The 26,703-nt window shown below is 43.8% G+C and overlaps 1 protein-coding gene across 1 annotated transcript in view; it reads right to left on the reverse strand.

Annotated features, from left to right (window-relative positions):
- Positions 1 to 26,703, reverse strand: part of UGGT2 (UDP-glucose glycoprotein glucosyltransferase 2) — a gene marked incomplete at its 5' end in the record, with an annotated part of 518,844 nt that overhangs the window by 272,593 nt on the left and 219,548 nt on the right. The window contains one exon of the mRNA XM_089680491.1: positions 16,995 to 17,118. Coding sequence (XP_089536617.1) covers positions 16,995 to 17,118 — 124 coding nt within the window. The remainder of the gene's footprint in view (positions 1 to 16,994; positions 17,119 to 26,703) is intronic.

Below are 26,703 nucleotides of genomic sequence, written 5' to 3' on the forward strand. Positions count from 1 at the left end.
TGGTGGATGAGTAGAGTGTAGAAAAGAAGCTCTGAAACGCCTTTGCCACCAGGTCCAGGCCAGTGATATGAGTACCAGAGGCATCGCGCAGGGAAATCACAGAAGGGGGCCTGAGAGCCAAATGAGCCAGATAAGCCAATAACCGACTAATTCACTTTCCATGTTCAAATATTGTCCTCCAAAAAGTGTTTTGTTTAGCCTTCGCAAAAAGCAGGTGGTTAACTAGGTGAGCCTGCAGTTTAACTAGGCAATCAGGCCTCAGCCGAAGGGTCTGTCCGAAAAGAGCAGTCCAGGTCCAGTAGACGCTCTTCTGCCTGTTGAATATCTAGCTTGGATGCAGCCTTGTACATAGAGATGCGGGATGTCAAAATCATGTGATTAAAAGGAGCCCCAAACTGTCCCACAGTCAGCAGAACCTTCGTTAAGAAAAAAAAAAAAGTCCCAGTCGAACTGCATGCCCTCCAAATTAGGGAGGACGGTCAACCAAAAGGGATTCAGTCTCCACATATAAGTAGATGGGGGAGAGGGTTTCCGAAGAATCAGCCAATATGGGGAATGATGAGTTAACACCTGAGGGGAGAAACCCAACTCCGCTAGAAAAGGTAAAAGTGGTTTGGATAGAAATATAAAATCTATACGGGACATATTGGTATGCAAAGTGGAAAGGCAGGAGTAAACTTTAGTTGTGAGGTGTAGGTGGTCTCCAGGTGTCCACCATGCAAATTCTGTCAAATGTCTACCAAATCTAGTAATCTGGGGGGGGGGGGTAATGGATAGAAGGGTTAGGATCTAATTTATCAAGAATGGGGTCTATAATCATGTTAAAATTACCCAATCACACTGTGGGAACTGCAGGGTGTTGGGCCATAAATGCGAAGCCTTCAGTTAACACTGCAAACTGGAAGGGGGGGGGATATAGTAGGCCAATATCAACAATTCTAAACCATTAAGCATTGCATGTAGGAAAAGAAAACTACCCTGAGGATCCGAGTGCAAGTTTAAGAGCTGAAATTGAGCTGTCTTCGCAATCAATACGGCAACACCTGGGGAATTAGAGGTGTATGGAGCCTGGTATACCCATCTAATCCAGGGTTTTTAAGGGCTAATTGGAGCTGGCCAGTAATGTGGTTTCCACAAGGACTGCCACATCAGCTTTCAAAGTTTTTAGGTGGGATAATACTGCAGTTCGCTTACGTCTTACCCTCATACCATGGAAGTTCCCTGTCAAAAATTTGAGAGTGGCCATAAAGTGCAAGACATAAACATATGCATATGGATCAACAGGAGCAGGCTACACAATGCAGAAATGACACAAAATATATAGTATAAGTAAGCGTTCCATACCGGAAGAGCTAAAGCCATTGTGAAATAAGGGCTAACACCCATGTGTAGTATGAAAAGAGGAACCACTATCATCCCATACAAAAAAAGTGACAACATATCATTCCTCTCGAGTTTACAAACACTATACAATGCTACTATGAACAAACTGAACAAGTAACAGGTTAGGCAATACACTCTGGACCAGCATGGAGATAGCTGTAGGAGGTAATGATGGCGTGCAAACTGCCACATTCCAGCTGGCCAGGGAAACCCTGCATAGATAAAAAAACTGAAAATGGACCAAAAAAAAAAAAAAAACAGCAGCAAAGCCCGAAACGAAATGGGGAAGTCCAATTGCAAGGGGAGCGAACAATTCACTGAAAAGCTAGTCTTGGCCCAGGGTGCTAGATGTCCAGAGGAAGAGAGAAATAAGGCGGAAAAAGAAAGAGAGAAAAAGGGGGGGGGGAGGGGAAGGGAGAAAGATTGGAAAAAGGGACAAATTAAATAAGTAAATAACAATAAACAAATGGGGGGAACAAAGAAAAGGGACCAACGGACATCTGGGAGGTAGAAGCTTGAGCTCTACAGGAGGATAAAGTGAAAAGGATTGTAAGCTGAAACCAATATTACAAGTAAAAAAGATGGGGAAGGAGAGGGGATATAGATATATAGTGGAGGGGAGCTAGAGTCACGGAAAGGTGCAGAGAGGCACACTCACGGGTCCAGGGAGTGAGGAAAAACCACAGGTCAGGACCACAGTCACGGAAAATGTACTAGAAAGGCCGGTGCAGGGCCTGGTGCTTCTCATTGTTCCAGCCAGATCATCACCGATTCTGGATCTTCAAAGAAGTGAACCTTGTCGTCACCCACGACCTGAAGTCTGGCAGGGAGTAGCATAGCATAGGAGAGATGACGGATGCAGAGTTGACGCTTGGCTTCCACCAATTGCGCACAGCGTTTTTGCACCTCAGCAGAGAAGTCGGAGAGCACCACAGTCTTGGTATTTTGGAAGGGAATGGTTCCTTTTTCTCTAGTAAGATGTAGGAGAGTGGTGGTTCTCAATTTGGAGGAGGCCTGGAGACCAGGCAGTGAGCCCGCTCTACCACAAAGGTGGTGAATGCTGGCCTGCCGTAGGTGGTGGTAAGCATATTTTAAAGAAAAGTAGCTGGATCCGAGCCCTCTGCACCCACGGGCAGGCCCACGAACCCTCTGCACCCACGGGCAGGCCCACGAATTGGAGATTACACCTCCGGAGCCTATTTTCCATGTCGTTTTGCTTCTGTAACACGGCATGTAGCTGGTGCTGTAAGCGTTCAGTGGTAACCTGCAATGGCGGCAGGTCATCCTCCAATTGGCTGAGGCGCATCTCTGCGTCCGTGACCCGTTCCCAAAGCTTTTGTAGGTCTTGACGGATGAGGGAGATATCAATTTTTACCTCTTCAATTTTACAAGTCAGGGTACTCTGGCAGGTGGAAATCGCCCTCCAACACCTTGTTAGTGCTGGTGTTCATAGATCCCCCCTTCCCTGAGGATGCGGCAGTACCATCTTCCCCCCTGTAGTGTCTCTCTATGTCACAATTTATCCAGCTTGCCGCTAATGTCAGAATCTTTTTCCAGCAGCGACATGGTGCAGGAGGGTAGAGGAGAGGTTAGCAACCATATCGAGAGTGAGAGAGAGCTGGATATTCTACAGGATCAGTAGATACAGTCTCAAGCAGAGCTCCCAAAAGTGTACTCTACACCAATAAATGGCCTCTAACTTCCCTTCTTCCTCCGTCTTGTCAGTGTACTATCCTTTCTGAGTGTAGAGGCTCAGCCAGACCTGCTTTAGAGATGAATCCTGGCAGAGAGGGGTTGAGGGTTGCCTTTGACCCTGACAGCCCTTGGACTATATAAGGTCTGAGATCTGATCCAAAATATAGAGGATCCTTTTGGTGTCCATACATCCATCTCTTCATGCTTAATGTCACTTGAGGAGAAGTTCACCATCTAGAAATAGAAAGGAAGGCAACTGAGCAGGCACTTAGCATCAGGAAATAAAAAATTTTAGTGCTTTTTTTTTGGACACGGAGGATGGAGAAAGTGTAAAGCTCAGCAACACCGATAACAATCAGATGTGAACAGTCTGCAACTTTGGAGGACTAGAGCAAATTGCACATCAGTGACTGCTTTGGAAACTGTAGATGGAAACAACATGCATCTTTGCAACACAACTTTGAAGCGTTCATTGTCAAGACTACAATTTATGAGAATAAGAGTAACCAGATTGCAAATTGGCCTAAATAATATGCATAATATGCTCTTTTATGCAGTGATTCGATTGGAAGAAAGCAGGCAGGTTCCATTTGCAAATAAAAAAGGTCCATAAAAAAGGCTCTGTAAAAATCAAAGTTAGACTTACCAGTAACTTGATTTCCAGGAGTCTTTCAGAATGGCAAAAGGGAGAGCATGACCCCACCTCCCAAAGGCAGGAAACACAATAGGAAGGACTTTAAAAAGGTAGTCCTCAGCTTAGTTTATCTGTATTTTGTTACATCATCAGGGATCCCTGATGAAGTTGTGTAATGTAAAACGTAGGACGGAAGCATGGTGAAGTCATAGGACCAGAGCCATAACAAGAAGTTGTTATACGCCTTCTTCATGTTGTTTATGGTTCTCTAACTCAGGAAAATCATTGTGAATGTTATTTTATTGCCTTTTACTTTAATCAATAAATAATTACTGCACTAGGGGAAGTCCCTTTTTCTATTGTATGAGCACATACGAGCTAAAGTGAGTTTCCAAAGGGGACATACTTCTCGTGCCTGTGGGAATGTGGAGAGTGAAAGATCATCCATTGATTTTGATAATACTGAGCGCATGTTGACTTGTATAGTTTATAAGCCAGGGGGTCAGGATAAAGTGAGTGTGCATGCTGGAAAACACCCTAGACATCTTTGTGATAGCCAGCCTACCCATCTCACAGTTCAAAATAGTGATACGCAATTGCTCTTGTATAAGCAATAGAACGAAACGGTGTGAAGCCATGTACAAAAGGTTTTTGGAAGGTGGTTATCCCACTTACCGTACTTGATAGGGCACTAACCAGAGCAATGTCAAATCTGAAATGTAGCCCTAAGGCATCCAATACAGTGTCAGTGCTTTTATACATGGCTTCAATCAAGAATATGAACATTTTAAGCAGGTGGTTACATGCAATATATAGTGGGGGACAGTGCATGAGACAATACAGTAACAAAACAATACACAAGGGGTTCGAGGGCCCTGCTTTTTCGAGCTTACAATCTAGGAGATAGTAGTAAACGGTACCAGATATGGGTTTATTTGAATTGTAACACTGATTGTGTGTACATACTTAAATGCCAATGTTCACTTGTGTATGTGGGCAAAACGACAGGCCCTTTCAAGTGCAGATTTCAAAGACACAGAAGTGATATTAGAACAGCCCTGGCTAAAATGACTATAGGGCAATCTGTTGATTAAAGCAAACCTATAGCAGTTCATTTTACCTTGGTAGGGCATCAGGTGCACGAGTTGAGTGGGATGGCTATGTCATGAGACAATACAGTTACAAAAAACAATACACAAGGGGTTCGAGGGCCCTGCTCTTTCAAGCTTACAATCTAGGAGGGAGGGGAACTAGCACCTGCATTACAAGAAACATTTATAGGCAGCAGATATGCTTTCAGAATAGATCATAATGTTGAGCCCATATGAGAATCATGGAACTATCTGACTAGTACATTGAAACAAGTGAGACATGCAAAAGATATTTGAGACCATTCAAAATCCAGCAGAAGTTGCCATCTTGAATGTAAAGGGGCATACAAAAGGAAGTCACATGACAGCCAGAGGAAATGCATTATCAGATCAAACAGCTAAGGATGCTGCCCTTATGACACTTGAAGTCACACCCAAGGTAAGCAGGGAAAGATTCCCTTCAGTAAGAGCAGTGTTTGATAGAAACCCTAAGGGCTTGTTTACACATTTCAAAATGTGGCTTCAGACATGCTTTTCTAATGCACTCTGAATGCCACTCGAAGCCTATGTCACTAAATAAAATGGCTACCGTACAGTCCTATTTACACGTTTCTTTTGCTATGCTTCCCTTCAAAGATTATACCCCATGTCACTTTCTTGTTGCTTTAAAGCATCTCCAAAGCCTCCATAGAAGTCTATGACAAAGCTTGCTTGCAGCACCTGCAGCTTTTAAGGCTTTTATTCGGCTTCGCTTTGTTTTGGAGGTATTGCAGGTATGATATATCCAAGGAAGCAACAGGAAACCAAAAGGCAAAACTTTCCATCCACATTTAAAGTTAATAAAGCCACTGATTGACTTTTAAATTTCAAGATATGTGTACTACTGAGGAAAAGGATACATTGTAAATAAATGCAGTATTTACAGTTGTGGCCAAAATTATTCAACCCCCACTGAAATTGAGTGTTTTGGCCAGTTTGACATTGCTTTTGATCATTCAGTCATCTTGCTTACATTTACATTAAAGAGGCACTTGTAGGTCAGACAAATATAACATAACAGTTATAATGAAATAACCACAAATGTCTTTTCTGTGCTCACAGCATTATCAGTTTTATTCAACCCCCAAGTGACATTCAATCTTAGTACTTAGTACAGCATCCTTTTACAGTTATAACAGCTTTTAAACGTGAAGCATAGCTTGACACAAGTGTCTTGCAGCGATCTACGGGTATCTTCGCCCATTCTTCATGGGCAAAGGCCTCCAGTTCAGTCACATTCTTAGGCTTGCGCACTGCAACTGCTTTCTTTAAGTCCCACCAGAGGTTCTCAATCGGATTTAAGTCTGGTGACTGCGATGGCCACTCCAAAATGTTCCAGCCTTTCCTCTGCAACCATGCTCTAGTGGACTTGGAGGTATGCTTGGGATCATTGTCCTGTTGAAAGGTCCAACGTCTCCCAAGCCTCAGGTGTGTGACGGACTGCATCACGTTTCCATCCAATATCTCCTGGTACTGAAGAGAATTCATGGTACCTTGCACACGCTGAAGCTTCCCTGTACCTGCAGAAGCAAAACAGCCCCAAAGCATGATTGACCCTCCACCATGCTTCACAGTAGGCAAGGTGTTCTTTTCATCATAGGCCTTGTTCTTCCTCCTCCAAACATAGCGTTGATCCATGGGCCCAAACAGTTCTAATTTTGTTTCATCAGTCCACAGAACACTATCCCACAACTTTTGTGGTTTGTCCACATGGCTTTTGGCATACTGCAGTCGACTCTTCTTATTCTTTGGAGACAGCAAGGGGGTACGCCTGGGAGTTCTGGCACGGAGGCCTTCATTACGCAGTGTGCGTCTTATTGTCTGGGCTGAAACTTCTGTACCCACATCTGACAAATCTTTTCTCAGTTCCTCAGCAGTCACACGGGGACTTCTCTCCACTCTACGCTTCAGGTAGCGCACAGCAGTCGAAGTCAGCATCTTCTTTCTGCCACGACCAGGTAGCGTTTCAACAGTGCCCTTTGCCTTGAATTTGCGAATGATGCTTCCTAAGGTGTCTCTTGGTATGTTTAACATCTTTGCAATCTTCTTATAGCCATTGCCCTTCCTGTGAAGAGAAATCACCTCTTCTCTTGTCTTCCTGGACCATTCTCTTGCCTTCACCATGTTTGTAACCACACCAGTAAATGTCTAGAAGGAGCTGAGTATCACAGTCATTTTAAAGCTGCCTAATTGGTGCTTATTATGCTTGATTGCTGCTCGGTGACATCCACAGGTGTTTTCAATACCTGATGGAAAGCACCTGTATGAACCTCTGTTCTTCAGAGTGGTAGTCTTTAAGGGGTTGAATAATTGTGGCAATGAAGAAACCACATAAGAACCATTTACTACTGTATTACATAAACAATTGATGTCATTTTAGTTGCATTTGGGTAGTTACAACGTCCTTGTAGGATTTGATTCTGAATACAATTCCAAATGTACACTATAGTCCCTAAACCCCTTTACAGCATTGGGGGTTGAATAATTTTGGCCACAACTGTATATATATTATACACTGCTCACAAAAATAAAGGAACACTTTTTAATCACAGTACAGCGTCAATTAAACGCTTGGGATATTGATCTGGTCAGTTAGGTAGAAGAGGGGGTTGTTAATCAGTTTCAGCTGCTTTGGTGTTAATGAAAATTAACAACAGGTGCACTAGATGGGCAACAATGAGATGACCCCCAAAACAGGAATGGTTTTACAGGTGGAGGTCACCAAAATTTTTTCCCTACTCATCTTTTCTGTTTTTCACTAGTTTTGCACATCAATACGTGCCATTGCCAGAATGTTTGCTGAATGTCTCCCAGCACAGTCTCAAAAGCATGGAGGAGATTCCGGAAGACAGGCAGTTACTCTAGGAGAGCTGGACAGGGCCGTAGAAGGTCCTTAACCCATTTGCAGGACCGGTATCTGCTCCTTTGTGCAAGGAGGAACAGGATGAGCACTGCCAAAGCCCTACAAAGTAAACTACAGCAGGCCACTGGTGTGAATGCCTCTTACCAAACAATCATAAACAGACTTCATGAGGGTGGCTTGAGGGCCCGATGTCCTCTAGTGGGCCCTGTTCTCATTGCCTGGCACCATAGAGCTCAATTGACATTTGCCATTGAATATCAGAATTGGCAGGTCCGCCACTGGTGCCCTGTGCTTTGCACAGATGACAGCAGTTTAAGCCTGAGCACATGTGACAGACGTGAAAGGGTTTGGAGAAGCCACGCAGAACGTTATGCTGCCTGTAACATTGTTCAGCGTGACAGTTTTGGTGGTGGGTCAGTGATGGTCTGGGGAGGCATATCCACAGAGGGACGCACAGACCTATACAGGCTAGACAATGCCACCCTGACTGCCAAAAGGTATTGGAATGAAATCCTTGGAACCACTGTCAGACCCTGTGGTGGTGCAATGGGTCCTGGGTTCCTCCTGGTGCACGAAAATGCCCGACTTCATGTGTCAAGAGTATGCAGGCAGTTCCTGGAGGATGAAAGAATACCATTGAATGGCCCCCACGCTCATCTGACCTAAACCCAACAAAACACTTTTGGGATATCATGTTTCGGTCCATCTGAAACATCCGAATGCCAGGTTGCACCTCAGACTGTCCAGGAGTTCAGTGACTCCCTTGCCCAGATTTGAAGGGAAATACCCCAGGACACCATTTGTCGTCTTATTAGGAGCATGCCCCGACATTGTCAGGCATGCATACAAGCACATGGGAGCCATACAAACTACTGAGTACCATTTTGAGTTGTTGCAATGACATTTCAGCAAAATGGACTGGCCTGCTGCATAGTTTTTTAACTTCGATTTTCAGAGTGTCTTTGAATTCAGTCCTCTGTAGATTGATCATTGTTTCTTTTTTTTTTTTTCTTTTACAAAGAATTTTATTATAGAATAGATAGCAGCAGAGAATTAGTCAAAAACAGATGCATTGAGCAACAGGAATAAAACATACAAGGTAAGTAGGTTGATCATTTTCATCAAACGATGGGGCATCCTTACATTCCTAACACATTACCCAGTCCATATCAGTATAGATATCCAGTAGGATATTTTTCTCCATTGAGATCTGATGTGTTTTCAAAGCGTTCCTTTAATTTTTTGGAGCAGTGTATAAAAGACCATTCTGTCGATGTATTCTGTCTTTCTTTTCACTGGATAACAGGTTATGCTTTCAGAAGTAAGGTAACATACATTTCTAGCTCAAACACTATATAGTTAAAGGTTTGTGAACACCTGACCAGATGAGCCTAGATAAGCTTTCTATACATCCCTATCCACTAACCCCTCAACCCACGTCTCCCTACCCCCCGCTTTGGCGCTGTAACAGACTCCATTCTTCTGGGAAGGCTTGCCATGAGATTTTACAGTGTTTTAAATATTGTACGTCAACAGCTGCCTCTCAGAAAGACATTATCAGCAGTCACTTCTGGTTCATGTGTATATATTCCAGAAGTGTCTGGTGCAGACGTCACTTCTGGTGTGCTGTGTGAAGCAGCAGGAAGGTGAGCAGGGCCAGGACTAGAGCGGAGCAGACGGCAGACAAGGTGTGCAACATATAGGAATGCTATAGCAGAAGGTGTGAAACATACAGGAATGCTATAGCAGAAGGTGTGCGGGACTGGAAAGAGGACTGAGCAGCAGAGGGTCAGCAGAGCTGGGGGGGCCGGAGTAGGAGAAACTAGCAATGTCACATGTGCTGCGCAGCATGGGAGCAATATAGCAGGAGGCTAGCAGGGACCAGAGAGAGGAGGAACAGCAAACCAGAGGATCAACAGAGCTGGGGGTTACTACTAAGGGGGGGGATCAGCAGAGCTGGAGGTTACTACTGAGCGAGGGATCAGCAGAGCTGGAGGTTACTACTGAATAGGGGATCAGTAGAGCTAGGGGTTACTACTGAGCGGGGGATCAGTAGAGCTAGGGGTTACTACTGAGCGGGGGATAGGCAGAGCTGGAAGTAGTACTTAGCAGGTGATCTGCTGAACAAGGGCACCAATGAGCTGGGGATCTGCTGAACAGGGGTACTAATAAGCTGAGGATCTGCTAAACAGGGGGTACTACTAAGCTGTGGTTCTACTTGGCCGCTTTAAAACAAATAGAAAATCAACACACACACATACCATTTGCCAAGCTTCATTAAAACTTCAAAAAAGTATAACTGAAGCATCGTTGAAGCATCACCAAAGGATCAAAAACACATCAAAAAAGCATGTTGAAGTGGTTGGCACTTGAATGTGTGTTATAGTCAAAGCAAGTGTAAATGAGCCCTAAGGGCTTGTTTACTCTTGCTTCAAAAATGTGAAATTGTACACACATTTTTAAAGCACTCTGAATGTCAATAAAAGCACCTGTAACTAAATAAATTGGTAAGCTAACAGCCCTGTTCACACGCTGTGTTTGCTTTTCTTAAAAAATGATACCCCATGTTTCTTGGTGCTTCATAGCATTTTCAAAGCCTCCATAGATGTCTATAACAAAGCTTGCCAACAGGGGATTTTATTCAGAGTTTGCTTTATTTTGGAGGTATTGCAGGTATGAGATAAACCAGGATACAATAGAAAACCAACAAGTGAACTGGAAACACTATCAGCTGTCACTTCCAGTTCATATGTAAATATTCTGGTAGTGAGCACAGAAACTAGCAGACGAAACACGTGGTGTGAAACAAGGGAATGCTAGATCGGAAGATGAGCAGGGACTGCAGAGAGGACTGAGAAGCAGAGGATCAGCAGAGCTGGCAGACCGGGGCAGGAGAAACTAGCAATGCCACACGTGGTGTACAGCATGGCAGCAATATAGTGGGAGGTGAGCAGGGACAAGAGAAGGTGGAGGATCGACAAACCAGAGGATCAGCAGTGCTGCAGTTTATTACTGAGTAGGGGATCAGCAAAGCTTGGGATTACTACTACTTTGGGGTCAGCAATGTTGGGGGTACTACTGAGTGGATCATCAGCAGAGCTGGGGGTACTATTGAGGAGGTGATCTGCTGCACGCCGGTACTAATAGACTTGGGATCTACTGCACGAGGGTACTAATTTTTTTTTAATGGTTAACAAGCAAAAAAATATAAAAAATAGGGACTTTATATTATTATATATTTTTTATTTTTGGGGGATGATACCATCAAGATACTTGATTTAAGTCGGACTATAAACTCCACCCAATATACAGGTATTTAGAAATTTCTGATACTGCTGTACATTACCAAAGGACGTTTAGACAACTGTGGACCGTTAACATGTAAATGTTTAAACATTTTTAAAACCGCTGAAGAGCACATCTCTGTTTGGAAAAGATCTTCCTTACACTTATATTGAAGTGTTCCTTTGTCTCAATCCATTTGTGGCATATGGCTAGTCTTTCCTCAACATGTGTCCACATGCTTCAGTGGAAAGCAGTAAAACACTTATAAGAGAAATGCATGCATGGCCTTATTTCCTATTAGGAAAGATATGCAAAAATGTAAGGAAATTATAAACGTAACCAGCAGCAACTGCAGTTACACAGCCAACAGGAAGTGCGGTTTTCCTGAGTCGACGATTAAAAATGCACCTACATAATGTTTGCAATGTGTGCACAGCCTCATAGGTGTTTAAAGCCAGATTTAGCCACCTTCCAGCTTAAAAAAATGAAATCACTTTGGGGTGTGTACTTTCCAAAAAAAGGTAATTTGGGGGGTTTTGGACCTGTCCTGGCATTTTTATTTGATATGTTTTATAACAGTAAGGGAATGTTTTTGGTCTTTTTTCCCTTTATATTGTTAAAAAAAAAAAAACACCTAGTGGTTATTAAAGACCACCAAAAAAGAGCTCCATCTGTTGGAAAAAAACTACTGAGTAATTGTCAAGTCCAACTATCACAACACTGAACTGAAAAATAGTCTTAATGGATTCCAGGGATGGGAAAAAGCAGGAATATGTACCCTGGAACATGATAGTGGTACTTTAATCACTTCTTGACTGCGCTATAGCTGAATGACGGCTACAGCGAAGTCATCCAGTTTTAGGAGGGAGTCATATGACATCCCCCAGAACACACCCTCAGAAGTGCACACCCGGCACTCTCTATTCTGTGCACACAGCTGATCACATGACACGGTAAAGGACCAATCACATCGGCTTTTTATCACATGATCAGCTGTGTCCAATCACAGCTAATCACCATGTAAATGCACTTGCCAGTTATTGGCAGTACTTTCCTCACGCTGTGACAGCGTGAGGAAAGTACTGCCGATAACCAGCAACTGTAAAAGGATTAATCTACACTGATAATCAGATCACTGATTATCAGAGCACTGATTATCAATGCCCTGGTTATCAATGCAGCCCCAAAAGTGTCCATCAGCACCCAGAACAGTGCTACCCATCAGCACCCAACAGTGCTGCCTATTAGTGCCCATCAGTGCTACCGGTCAGTGCCCATCAGTGCTGCAAAGCAGTGCAGTCTCATCATTGCCTCCTCACCAATGCCCACCAGTGCCATCTCATCAGTGCCCATCAATGCTACCTCATCAACGCACATCTGTGAAGGAGAAAGATGACCCGTTTACAACATTTTATAATAGAAACAAAGAAAAAAAATATTTTTTTCAGTCTTTTTTTGTTTGTTTAGCAAAAAATAAAAACACCCAGTGGTGATTAAATACCACCAAAAAAAGGCTCTAACTGTGTGAAATAAAATATAAAACTTTCATATGATTAGTGTTGCATGACCACACAATTGTCATTCAAAGTGCAAGAGCACTGAAAGCTTAAAATTGATCTGGGCAGGAAGGGGGTAAAAGTGCCCTGTAGGCAAGTGGTTAAAATCTTTTGCACAATTAGTGGCATAATCTGAGATTACTCCTAAATGGTTTTATCAATATCTCCAATTTAGGCATGCTATTCAAGCTCAGCTTAACTTGGAATTTATTGGAAACTAAGGGATTGATTTTGGACTCCCACCATGGATTATTAGATCGATTCTTCTTGAGGTTTCCTTTGCTATGTAGGTATCGATGGAAGAGAGATATAGGCTCTATTCCTAATGATAGCTGGTTGGATATTGTCAGGAAAGGACTCATCGCTGCTGGTGCTGATAGGCTGCAGTACCAGTTCTTGCCAGCGGGTGCTTTTGAGCAGCCAGGATCTCACCTCCTGCAATCAAGCCATCGCCTGAGGCTGATTGCAGGAGGTGTATTTAAGCAGCAATCATGCCTGTAACCAGTGCCTTGGTGTTTTGTTCTCATGTGCCTGTGATAACCTGTTTTCCTGAACCTACTCCCTGCTCCTGTTCCTGTGATCTGCTCCATGTCCGGTCTGCCTCTCCCTTCCCCATGCTTGATCAACTGTGTATGACCCCGGCTAGGTGTAAGCTGAGCTATGTTAAACCAGTACTACAGACATGATCAGATTTGTTACACCCAGCCTCAGTCAGCTTGCAAGAACCTAGTCCCCTTTCTAATCCATTTTCTCAAAGCTCTATTCCTGCATTCCCAACGGCACCCCCAGTTACAGCCCAGTATGCCCTGCTATCAACCACATGTCAGTACCCTGTTTCCACTCGCTGCACCTATCCTGCCTTTAACCCCGTCAAGAAGCCCTCTGTAGCAACTGCTCCCTCCTCTGTTCCATCCTCCAGCTCTTCTCTGTCTTCAGCTGCTTCCTCCGTATACAGCCCTGCATTCACTTGCAGTGCTCCAGTATCCAAACCCAAGAAGAACGTGAAAATTCTTTCCAACCAGTACCATCCAGCCAGTATCCAAATCGGCCAACCTGGTGTCTGAGAACCCGCCTTGTGTTATCCTGCCTGATGACCCGATGCCTGTTATCCAGCTTGATGATCCGATGCCTGCTGTCTAGCCTGATGACCCAATGCCCGCTATCCTGCCTAATGACCCGATGCCCATTATCCAGCCTGATGCCTTAATGCCCGTTACCCAGCCTGATGACCCGGTGCCTGCTGCCCAGCCTGACGACCCGGTGCCCGCTGCCCAGCCTGACGACCCGGTGCTCTCTATCCAGCCTGAGGACCCGGAGCCCGCTGTCCAGCCTGATGACCCGGTGCCCGCTGTCCAGCCTGATGACCCGGTGCCCGCTGTCCAGCCTGATGACCCGGTGCCCGCTGTCCAGCCTGATGACCCGGTGCTCTCTATCCAGCCTGATGACCCGGTGCCCACTGTCCAGCCTGATGACCCGGTGCTTTCTATCCAGCCTGATGACCCGGTGCCTGCTGCTCAGCCTGATGACCCGGTGCCTGCTGCCCAGCCTGGTGTGCCTCTGCTCGCTGCCCAGCCTGGTGTGCCTCTGCTTGCTGCCCAGCCTGATCTGCCTCTGCTCGCTGCCCAGCCTGATGTGCCTGCTGCCCAGCCTGATGACCCGATGCCTGCTTCCCAGCCTGAAGTGCCACCGCTCGCTTCCCAGCCTGATGTGCCTCCGCTCGCTGCCCAGACGGATGTGCCTCCGCTCGCTGCCCAGACGGATGTGCCTGCTGCCCAGCCTGATGTGCCTGCTGCCCAGCCTGATGTGCCTGCTGCCCAGCCTGATGTGCCTGCTTCCCGGCCTGATGTGCCTCCGCTCGCTGCCCAGCCGGATGTGCCTCCGCTCGCTGCCCAGCCGGATGTGCCTCCGCTCGATGCCCAGCCGGATGTGCCTCCGCTCGATGCCCAGCCGGATGTGCCTCCGCTCGATGCCCAGCCGGATGTGCCTCCGCTCGATGCCCAGCCGGATGTGCCTCCGCTCGATGCCCAGCCGGATGTGCCTCCGCTCGATGCCCAGCCGGATGTGCCTCCGCTCGCTGCCCAGCCGGATGTGCCTCCGCTCGCTGCCCAGCCGGATGTGCCTCCGCTCGCTGCCCAGCCGGATGTGCCTCCGCTCGCTGCCCAGCCGGATGTGCCTCCGCCTGCTGCCGTCCAGCTAAACTGGCTGATACCGGATTCCCAGCCTGCTTCTGGAGATCCTGTGTCCAGCAACCTGTCTTCCTGTGTTCTCCTACATAAAAGATAAGTCAACCAGCAGGAAACCCAGGCAGTCGCTTGACTCCAGCAGTGGGATATCCAGCCAGTTACCTGACCCGGGTGGTGGAACATTTTGCCCACTAAGGACTGTTTGGAGCGTCCTGAGGCCGCTCCTTAAAAGGGGGGGTACTGTCAGGAAAGGACTCATTGCTGCTGGTGCTGATGGGCTGTAGTACTAGTTCTTGCCAGCGGGTGTTTTTCAGCAGCCAGGATCTCACCTCCTGCAATCAAGCCATCAGGCTGATTGCAGGAGGTGTATTTAAGCAGCAATCATGCCTGTAACCAGTGCCTTGGTGTTTTGTTCCCATGTGCCTGTGATAACCTGTTTTCCTGAACCTGCTCCCTGCTCCTGTGATCTGCTCCGTGTCCTGTCTGCCTCTCCCTACCCCATGCTTGATCAACTGTGTATGACCCCAGCTAGCCCTGACTACTCTTTTGTTCTGTATATATTGGGTGAAGGTTTCTGATTATTTGGTTTTTACTTGCACGGTGCGTTTCTATATTGGTGTGTCGCACAAATAAACTATATTATTATTACATTACTCCTGAAGCCTGCTATTCCCTGTGTCAGTCCACACATCTCTGGTCACATCCAGATCCTTGACAGATATTCTGCAGTCCCATCAGAGTGTTTCCTTATTTCCCTCTCATAGACTTACGCAGGTATATATATGATACAGAGTTTATAGAACTCCTGAATTTTTATTTAAACATTGGCCTGAAAGATGACCCTTGTTGTGCTAGATGGGGACGTGGATCTGGGTACCTTATTCATCTTCTATGGCATTGCCCCAAATTGAGAAGATACTGGGCTGAGGTGGTAGGGACTATTAACAGGCTTTCTGGGGTTAACTTTTTTTGTTGACTCCCTTATCTGTTTACTTGGTCATGTAGATTTATCTTTAACTGATCAGAATCTAAGGCTCACTGTATTGAGTGCATTATTTATAGACCACAGATTAACTGTACTCAAAAGTTCTCTTTCTGAATGAATAACAGAGCTTAACAAATACATTCACTGACCACTTTATTCGGTACACTTTGCTAGTACCGGGTTGGACCCCCTTTTGCCTTCAGAACTGCCTTAATCCTTTGTGGCATAGTTTCAACTAGTTTCAGAGATTTTGATCAATATTGACATGAGTTACTGTTGCCTTTCTATCATCTTGAACCAGTTTTCCCATTCTCCTCTGACATTAACAAGGCATTTTCCTCCACACAACTCCCGTTCACTGGATAGTTTCTCTTGTTCGGTCCATTCTTTGTAAACCCTAGAGATGGTTGTGCGTGATCAGCAGTTTTTGAAATACTCAGACCAGCCTGTCTAGCACCAACCATGCCATGTTCAAAATCACTTAAATCCCCTTTCTTCCCCATTCTGATGCTCGGTTTGAACTTCAGCAAGTTGTCTTCCCCACATCTAGATGCCTAAATGATTGGCCGATTAGCAATTTGTGTTACCAAGCAATTGAACAGGTGTACCTAATAAAGTGGCCGGTAAGTGTATATTCTCTCAAACCTACTATCTTAGGAACTCTATGTTTAAGCTTGAAGCAACATGGTCCAACCAAGTGGATAGAGTGTATGTACCCTAATTTTTGATAAAGTTAGTTTGTTAATTACATTATAATTGTGCCCCCTCCCCCAAAGGGGATTCCTTCCTTCTCCCCTTTTTCGGTGAACACCGGCATGCTTTCTGGAGGATGCCAGCTCCCAACAACGGAGGCAAAACACAGAAATAAAAAATGACATCACCCATTAACGTCCATTTACCTCCATTCGGGTCTGTTTAAAAAACAGAACAGTTTGGAGAATTGTTCCTTTAACGAAAACGGATCTGAACGGATGCAGACGCAAATGGATGATGATCCTTTTAGCCATAGAAATAAATTGTTGTCCATTTTTTATCTAACGAGTGGATGAAAAAAGGACAGATGGCACGCCTGTGTGCAAGGGACTTAGATGCAAAGTGGAAGATAAACTTCACATTAACTGAAGAAAATTGATACAGTTCAGTACAGATGCAAACAATCATTTTAACATGATTGAAGTATGTTGAATTCATTTAAACAACTTGTGTTAGGCTGCCAATCATCAAGTCTTTTATTCATGACTACAGAATGAAGCTGTGCTTAAAACAATAATTTACTTTACCTGATCTCGATATAAAGTTAACATATGTCTTTTCACTGTTAAGAATAGAAGGATTCAGCCGAGTAACTATGTTGGGTTGCTCCATTAAAAAATCCACAGCATCTGAATTCTCATTTAGCAGACCCTGTAATCAATACAATGAAAGAAAACACATGGTATTGATATCAAAATACATATATAGTGTTTCTGGATTATGGCCTATTTACTTTAACTGCAAAAAATTATCCCCACATGACTTAATGAGCATTAGTACACATTGAGGTAAGTAGTCCCACACAGAATATAGATTACAACAAACTTAATTAAAAAAAAAAACTGTTAAGCAATTTTAGGGCGCCAACAAAAAATAATTTTAAATCTGAAAATGTTTGCTTTGAGATGCAGCAGATTTTTATACTTGATGTTTTTATTTTTACTTTAATGCCATATGCACACTGTTTGCTCATCTCCCCTGGATACCTATTCTCCTAGAAAGAGAAAAGCTGCTTAAAAAATTGTTCCTAAAACCTCACTGTGGCATATCAAGCATTTGTACATTTATAGAATCCATTGGCCAGCATATTAATTTAGCCTTGCCATTGAAATGAATGCTCAAGGGCTAAATGGGCCTAGTATTTAGGTGCATTTAGACATGTTTATCACCTACCTCAGAACATTGCCTACAGCTATCACCTTTTGTACCACCTCCCCCTTCCTTTAGATTGTAAGCTCCACGAGCAAGGCCCTCCTACTCCTTCTGTTCAGAAATGTATTGTAATTGTACTGTCTCCCTTATATTGTAACGCGCTGCGCAAACTGTTGGATATATAAATCCTGTATCATAATAATGTTTAGATGCTGGAATATCGGACCACTCTTCTTTTGCCAACTACTCCAGGTCTCTCAGATTGGAAGGGTTTATTTTTCCATCAGCTGTTTTGAGATCTCTCCACAGGTACTCTATAGGATTGAGATGTGGACTCATTGCTGGCCAGTTCAGTGCACTCCAGCGCTTTGTCTTAAACCATTTCTGGGTGCTTTATGTCATTGTCCTGCTGCAAGACCCATGACCTCTGACGGAGATCCAACTTTCTTACACTGGGCCCTACATTGCACCCCACAATTCTTTGGTAGTCTTCTGATTTCATAATGCCATGCACACAGTCAAGACATCCAGTACCTAAAGCAGCAAAACAAACCTAAAACATCAGTGAACCTTCACCATGTTTGACTGTATTCTTTTCTTTAATGGCCTCATTGCTTTTTCTGAAAATAGCAGAATGATGGACTTTACCAAAAAGCTGTAATTTTGTTTCATCTGTCCAAAGCACATTCACCCAAAAGGATTTTGGCTTCCTCAGGTAAGTTTTGACAAGTCTGACTTTTTTATGTTTCTGTGTCAGCAGTGGAGTCTTCCTGTGTCTCCTACCATAGCGTCCCTTTTTCATTCAGATGGCGACGTATAGTGCAAGTTGACATTTGTACCCAGGGGTGGCGTGAGGTGAGTGCTTGGGGGTGCCGATGCAGCCCAAAAAATTCTTTAAGCACCCCCCAAAATTCAGATGCTGCTATTTGCATATGTCACAGTGTGTTTTTTTTAAATATTTCAATTTACCTGCACATCCTCTATTTATGCCAGAAGGCTGGGGACTTTTTTTTCCTGTGGAGGGATACAGCTGTTCTGGCCTCATAATGCGATAATCTTTAGTGAGTCCCAGCTAGCTGGTTTCAGAGGCGGATTGATAAACAGCCTCTCTGCCGCCTTAGGCAATCAGAAAGCACTGTACCTGCCCTCTTCCTCAGCCTGCCTGATTTGTTTTCTAAGCTGTAACAGGAGGAGGTGCCAGCCGCTGCAAGGGAGGGGGAGAGGAGAGAACACTTGTTCTACAGTGTGGGATAAACTGCCTCTCCTTCCATCCATCCAAAACTGCCCCTCCATCCACACCTCACTCCATACATCCACCCATCATTCCCTCCATCAATCCCTCTATTCATCCATCCCTGATCTCTGCACTGCATACATAGCTTACTCCAGAACCCTGTGCTGCGTACAGATCTCTGCACGTAGCTCGCTCCTGATCTCTGCACGTAGCTCGCTCCTGATCTCTGCACTCTGCTAGTACAGTTTGGCCAGAGAAACCATTTGATGTGGCATGCACTCCACCTCAGAGGGGGTGGGGTAATTTGTACTGTGGTGGAAGCGTGGTTGAATCCTGCACTAATTCTTTAAGAAAAACATCCCTGACCACCAGTATGCACAGGCACACTAACCACCAGTATACTGGGTCACACTGACCACCAGTATGCAGGGCCACAAGCTACCAGTATACAGAGGACAAACCAAATAAAACAATTGCCATGGAACCAAAAAAATCTCAAATGCAATAACCACATAATCTTTTTAGCTGGTTGCTGCTAGCATTGATAGGTGTTCCCACCTTCAACATGAATGAAAAGCAATAAATGCAGCACGACCCCACAACTTCCTCTATAAAATCAACCAATGTATTGCAATATATTAGTGATGGTGTCATCCTTTCTGCAAAAATATTTTGAGAAATTTCAGAGCTGCAATGTGCCAACAATGGTAAATCCCCGTACATACAAAATACAGTATTGAACCATGCCCTGGTTAATTCCGGGGCTGTGATAGCAATTAACTTCTGTGTCCTACTGTGGGTTAATTATTGTGAGTTCTAGGAGGTATTTATTTTTCTGTGCTGGGGCTTATTGCTAAACTTAACACAAGCTGAGGGTTATATTTTCTGTCCCCAGCTGGGCTTTTTTTTTTTTTTTCCTTCAGTTTACTCCCAGGTCTTATTTGGTCTACACAAAGGGAGAAAAGTGTTACAGTACAAGTCATAAACCATGAAGAAACACCCACTTGATGGCCACATTCATGTTTTGGCCACGCCCATCGGTGCACAGTAGCCAGCGCACTTAGCACGCCACATTAGCACCTCCACTCGTACTTCCAACACCAGCATAGCACCTCCAAAAAATTTTGGCTGGAGCCAACCCTGCCTGTGCCTGAAGGTCAGCTTGAATTTCTCTGGAAGTTGATCGAGGTTCTTTATCCACCATTCAGCAACATCCAGGGAGATTAGCTACAGTGTCATGGGCTGTAAAACTCTTGCAATGTTGTGTACAGTGGACACAGGAAAATTAAGGGCCAGTTCACACCACAAAAATGCACTCTGGATGCGTTCCGCATGCATTTTTGCTTACAGTTCACACCACACTGTTCCTGTGCGTTTTTCATGTGTTTTACAGTGTTCCAGTACAGTTCTGTGCAGAAAAAATGCAGAATTTTCTACTTTATTTTTCTGCACTGCAAACGGATTGAAACTGACTGCAGTGGTGTGAACTAGTGTCATTGGAGTACATAGAAAACACTGTGCATGCATTTGTGATGCAGATAAAAAAAAAAACACACACACATGACTGCATCTGGTGTGAACCAGTCCAGAGATCTCTGGAGATAGACTTGTAACCTTGAGATTGTCCATGCTTTTCCACAATTTTTTTCTTAAATCTTTGGCCAATTCTTTGCTGGTCTCTCTCTTCCCCATGCTCCATGTGGCACACAAACATACAACAGAAAGGTTGAGTACATTTTTCACCATATTAACTGGTAACCATGAGAATGCCTAAACATTTGTAACTGCAACGATTTTCTGGGTAAAGTGGTGCATTATCTGACAGAAATGCAGGAGTGCCAATATTTCTGGCCATGACTGTACGCACACTCACCTAGGTGGATTGATCCGATGCTGCATCTGTCCCCACCGGCTCTAAGACTGAGAACTCAGTATTCCGTGAGCAGAGAGCTGGTGACTGTCAGGCACTGGCTCTCTGCTCTGTCCTTTCAGTGCTTACTGGAGCACTGGGCTGTTGAGGGGGCAGGAGTGGCTGGCTCAGGCTCTCAGCGAATCAGAGAGAGGCCGAGGAAGATGGAGGTCCAGGCTTCTGGGTGGATTACGACCATATGGTTGGTATCTTTTCAGAGCATGGACCAGCTAAGTGACTATAGCCTGCTGTTGGCAGAAAAAGGGTCACAGGGGTGCAGAACTAACTGCACTTTTGTGATCCCTAGAAGTATAGCCAAAAGAGCTTTGGCTACACTTCTCCTTAATCACAGTGTGCATGAGGCCCAAATATGAAACACAAGAGTTTGATTACGGTTTAGAATTCCTTTAGTTGGATTTATTATTTTACATGTATCATGAATTACTAAAGTGATATCCCAGTTTGACATCTCTAACTTTTTTCATGCCAATGTCACCAGAACTTTATAGTGTTCGTTTATTAGTTATCTGCACTGAATTTTGGTTTCTTGTGTCACGGCAAGGAAACCTTGAGCCTTGGTTCACACTACTGCAACATGAAAGTCGCTGCAACTTCCAGCGTAACTTTGCTGTATGACTTCCCAGAAACCTGGTGTGACTTTAATGCAACTTTACTGATAAGTAGCATTCCTATGCGACTTTGATGGATCAGCATTTTTTTTCTTTTTAAACCTCACCTCTCCTCCCTGGTCATCCTTGTTGCCTAAAAATGTCCTACCAAGCACATTCCATTCTCACCTCAGCATAGAGGAAACGCATTTTCTTGCTCATGTTTTTTTTGCACGTTTTCAAGTGTAAATGTGCGTTGCACATAGGAAAGCCCATTCACTTGAAAAGCGCACAAAACTGGCAATTATCTCTTTTATACAGGGATTCAGCAAAATACATTTTAGTCAGTTAGGTTTACATCTGCTTTAAACTCAACCTAACTCCCTTACCCTAAACTAATCAGTAGCAGCTGTCTTATGATTTGGATACTACACCAGAATCATCTGCAACAAAATGACAACACACCAAAATATTTATGTAAAATAAATGGGATTTTGTACATACTATATATCGTTCACTGAGGGACACAGGAATTCAGAGACAGCTTTTACTGCCATCTACAGAAGAATTTGAACACTGGCAAACAAATTGTGGAAAACTCAGTATAGCCCCTCCTACTCCCAGCATTCCTCAGTTTTGTGGAAAAACAATGCCAAGAATATATCATAGACACAGGGGGGTGGGGGCCTGTGTCCCTCAATGAACTGCAAGAAATGGATTTTACGGCAAGTGCAAAAATCCCATTTTGTTTCTTGTTCATTAACTGCCACAGGAAATTTATGATCTTCAGATGTACAAATGCAGTTCAAAACAGCAGTTCAACACATCAGCAAATGCTAACAGGTCCAATAAAAAAATAACAGAACTGAGGACTGCCTGCAACGTAGAGTGCTGCCTGAAAGTCTTTATGCTGGAAGATGGCAACAGATGAGGCCTGACCATCCACCTGGTAAAATTTAGAAAACATAGGAACAGAAGACCAGGTGGCTGCTTTTTCAATCTTGGAGACAGTAGACTGATGCTAAAAAGTCCAAGAACCATTCACAGATCTAGTAGAGTGAGCTTGAACATGAAAGGGTGAAACCCATTTCTTATGATCGTGATCAAATGTGACAGCATTTCTGGCATGCCAGGAATGTAACTTTTTAGAAACCGTTAAAATCAGATTGGTTTAATTCAACTTTAGGAAGGAAACGCTAGGCCTCAACTCCACCTGTGTAAGACCAAAAAAAGTTCATTACAGGATAAGTCTGCCAGTTTAAATACTTGCCTCCCAGAGGTGAGTTAAACTAGGAATGAAGTGAGTGATAGTGGAAAGAACTATATCCCTAAAAGGTTCAAAAGGCATCTCTGAAACAACCACAAAATGGCAGAGACCAAATCCTTGATGGTGGTAAGGACCAACAGCTAGTCCAGGCCCATCTGCACAAATAGCCAGAATCCATCCCAAAGAAAATTTCCTGCACTGGAAGTTTCTTGCCTCACACCCTGTGAAGCAAAATCCATGGGTGATGGCAAACCATGCAGAAAGTAGACCTCCAAACTTTGAGCATTGTGTGGATCACTGATGTGGAGATGCATTTAGTCTAAAAACTTGGGCATCAACCATGCCATTAAAACCAGCAACTGTGAAGCAGGATGGAAAGCTGAACTATCTGAAATAGCCCATAAAGTGCTTTCCAGGAATTTGATCAGGTCTCCTGGGTGAAGTCTGGAACTACGAGAATCACCAGAAGGCCCTTCATCTTGATTCTGTGGAACAACAAGGAACATGTTTCAAGGAAGGAAAGGTCCACATTAGGCTTTACTGATCCCACAGAGCATCCATTACTCTTGTGGAACTTGGAAGTTCACGTCCAGAGCCCCTTCACCTACAATCCTGTAAAACGGAACTGATATGAGTGTAGGGATCATTCTTCAAGGTTCATGTGCTCGCTGCAGTATTCTGCAATTGTTCACACCCAGAATGCAAATACCAGACAAGGCTCGAACATGAAGTACTGCAGAGGAAAGGATCCTACATATCTTTTCACGGCAAAATTTCTGGTTTCACCTTAATGACCGATAAACACACTTGTCGTGGCATTGTCTTAAATTCTAGTTTCAATATTTTTTATTGAAGTTTTTAAAAAAAATAACAGGGTAATGGTATACGGTTCAACAACAGAAAAAGAAGAATGTTGTAATACAGTATAGAGATGAGTATTGTACCCCTCCGGAAATTGGGGGGTATTGTAAAGGTCTATAAGACATTGCAATCATTCTAGGTATTCTAGGAAGTGTGTTGAACTTGGTGAAGTGTATGGGGTATTGGGTATTGAGGGAGTATTAAAGAGGAGAAGGTAGGGAGAGGAGAGGAGGGGGGGGGGTATGTAACTTGGTAGGGGAGGAAGTACCAGTCAAGGGTTAGCCAATGTTATCAGTTGTGATATTTTTATCAAAGTTGTATGGAGCAATTTGAGTTGCTTAACCATCGAGCCCATTGGGGATGAAATTTATGTTGAGAGGGGTTATTTAATGCTAATCTCTTTTCCATGTCACGTTGTAAATTGAGATCGTGGATCGGGGATGTGAGAGAGGGAGCATTGGTGGTGTTCCATAGTCAAGTAATGTTAACTTTGGCTGCAAAGAGTGTATGGGTAATGATGGTGTGGGAGTTAGGTGGAAATTTTTCAATTCCAATATGCAGGAGTGCTAAAGAAGGATTTGGGGTGATCGGGGTTCCAGATATTTCAGAAATTAAATTGAAAACGCTATTCCAGTAGGATCTAATTGTTTTGCAGGACCAGAAGATGTGCAGTGTTGAACCGATTTCACAGCATTGTCTCCAGCAGGAAGGGGGATGGTTTGGATAGTAGGTAGAGAGCTTGACGGGAGTTAGGTACCATTGGTGAAGGATTTTTAGATACGCCTCCCAGTGTGAGGTGCACCGGGTGGATTTGTGGGTGATGCTGAACGCTCTTGCCCATGATTGTGTTGTGATTTGTTCTGAGAGTATTTTTTCCCAGTTTGTTAGGGAGGTAGATTGTATGGCAAATTGTAGGTCAGTGAGAAACATCTAGAAGGTGGAAATGCCCTTGCCGGGATATCGTGTTTTGGTAAAGAAGTTGTAGGCGGTAATTGGGAGCTTTGTAGAATAAGGTAGTTTTGTTGTTTATAAGCAATGTAGAATTCTTAAGTAGGTAAAGTGGTCAGTAGATGGGAGATTTTATTTAATTTGAAGATTTTGGAATGAGTATGGGATTTGGTCATTGTAAAGGTAAGTAATGTGTACTATGCCTTGTGATGTCCATTGGGTTAAATTTAAGGAGGGTGTTAGGATGTGCAGTAAATTGAGTGGAGTAGGGATATATTTCATATCCGTGAATTTGGTGGTAAGGAGAGTTTGCCAAGCTTGCAGGGTGGCTTTGATACAGGGGTATTTCATTTGATATTCGAATTGGGCTGTATGTGGTGTTATGAGCAGGTTTTGTGGATAAAGAGGGTTGAATGGGAGGGTTTCCATTGTGGACCATATTTTTTCTTTCGAGGGGTTCCACCAAAAGTATATTTGGTCAAGTAGAGTGGCGTTGTAATATGATTTTAGGTGGGGGAGACCTGCCCCTCCTTTGTTTGTGGTGTGTATGAGGTTAGTAGTGCATCTGGTTACTTTGGAGTTCCATAGGAATCTTGTGAGAATAGTTTGCAATCTGGAGAAGAAAGCATTAGGAACTGGTACTGGAAGCGTGCGGAATATGTATAGGATTTTGGGTAGCAAGTACATTTTTATAGTCGCTACTCGGCCTAATTTGGAGAGTTCGGAGGTGCGGAGAGTAGACATTTCGTGAGGGATAGTTTCAAGGAGTGTCTTGTGATTTGCAAGGTAAAGTTGGTCTGTTGTTGCGGTTAGTCTAATTCCTAAATAGGGGATACTGACGGTTTCCCAGGAAAATGGGAATTGTGTAGTCAATATATTTTTGGTCTTGAAGTGAATATGGAGATTTAGTATTGAGGATTTGGGTTCGTTAAGTTTATAGTAGGAGACCGTCGAGTAGGCATGGAGGTGGTTACGAATTGTTGTGAGGGATTTGATGAGATTGGTCACCATCAAAAATGATGTCATCTGCAAATAGGCTGATTTTATGTTCTGTGTTGAGATGTTTAATGCCGGTAAATGACGGGTCATCTGAGTTTAGAAGCCAGAGGTTCGATGAGGAGTGCAAATATTATCAGGGAGAGTGGACAACCTTGTCTAGTGCCGTTTGTAATGTCAAAAGGATCAGATAGTGTTCCGTCTGTTAGTACTCTAGCCGAGGGGTGTGAATATAGGGATAGTATGGTTGTCAACATCCAGCCTGTAATTCCAAATTTCTGGAGTGTGAGTTGCATAAATTTCCAGTGTCAATGCGGTCAAATGCTTTTTCTGCGTCTAGGGATAGTAGTAGGGAGGGGCACTTAGAGAGTTGAAGGTTGTGGAGGAGTGATATGATTCTCCTTGTAGCGTCAGGTGCCTGGCAACCTGGAATGAAACCTACTTGGTCTGGATGGATTAGGGTAGGAAGATAGGAGAGAAGTCTGCGTGAGATGATTTTTGCGTAGAGTTTTATATCAGTATTAAGTAACGATATCGGCCTATAATTGTGGACAAGTTGTGGATCTTTTCCGGGTTTTGGTATAGTTGTGATAATAGATTGTAGCATGTCTCTAGTGAAAATGCCAGTTTCGGCTGCATTATTAAAAAGTCTGGCCAGGTATGGTGATAGTTCAGAGGCGAGATGCTTGTAATATTCATTTGTGTATCTGTCATTTCCTGGAGATTTGTTTAGTGGTAGCGTTTTAATAGTTGTTTCCATCTCTTTGGGGGAGATTGGGACAGAGATGTCGGCAAGTTGGGATGGTGAGAGTTGGGGGAGTTTTGTTGTGTGTAGGAATGTTTGTATGGATGTGAGTGTAGGTTGTGTGGTGTTGGGATCGTTTTTAAGGTTGTATAAGTTTTGATAATACTTTGCAAAAGCATTAGCTATATCTTGTGGGTTGGTGTATAGGGTATGAGTGGTTGGGTGTTTAATTGATGCAATTTTAGATTTTAGGCGTTTTTGTTTGATGAATTTAGATAGTACTGAATTAGCTTTGTTCCCTAGTGTGTAATATTTTAGTTTCATCTTTTGGAAGTTAAGGTCTTATTTATATAACAAAAGGGACCGTAGTTTGTTTCTGTCTGTATTAAGAGAGGAAGTAATTAAGGGATCTGAGGATTTTTTGTTGACTTCTTCTTTAGATTTGATGGAGGAGAGGAGTTTGTCTATTTGTTGGTTTCTTTGTTTAGTGATGTGGAAATAATTTGTATGAGAATA

Source organism: Staurois parvus, unplaced genomic scaffold, assembly GCF_062004578.1.
Source record: "Staurois parvus isolate SC_StPar_1 unplaced genomic scaffold, SC_StPar_1.0 ptg000243l, whole genome shotgun sequence".
NCBI lineage: Eukaryota > Metazoa > Chordata > Amphibia > Anura > Ranidae > Staurois > Staurois parvus.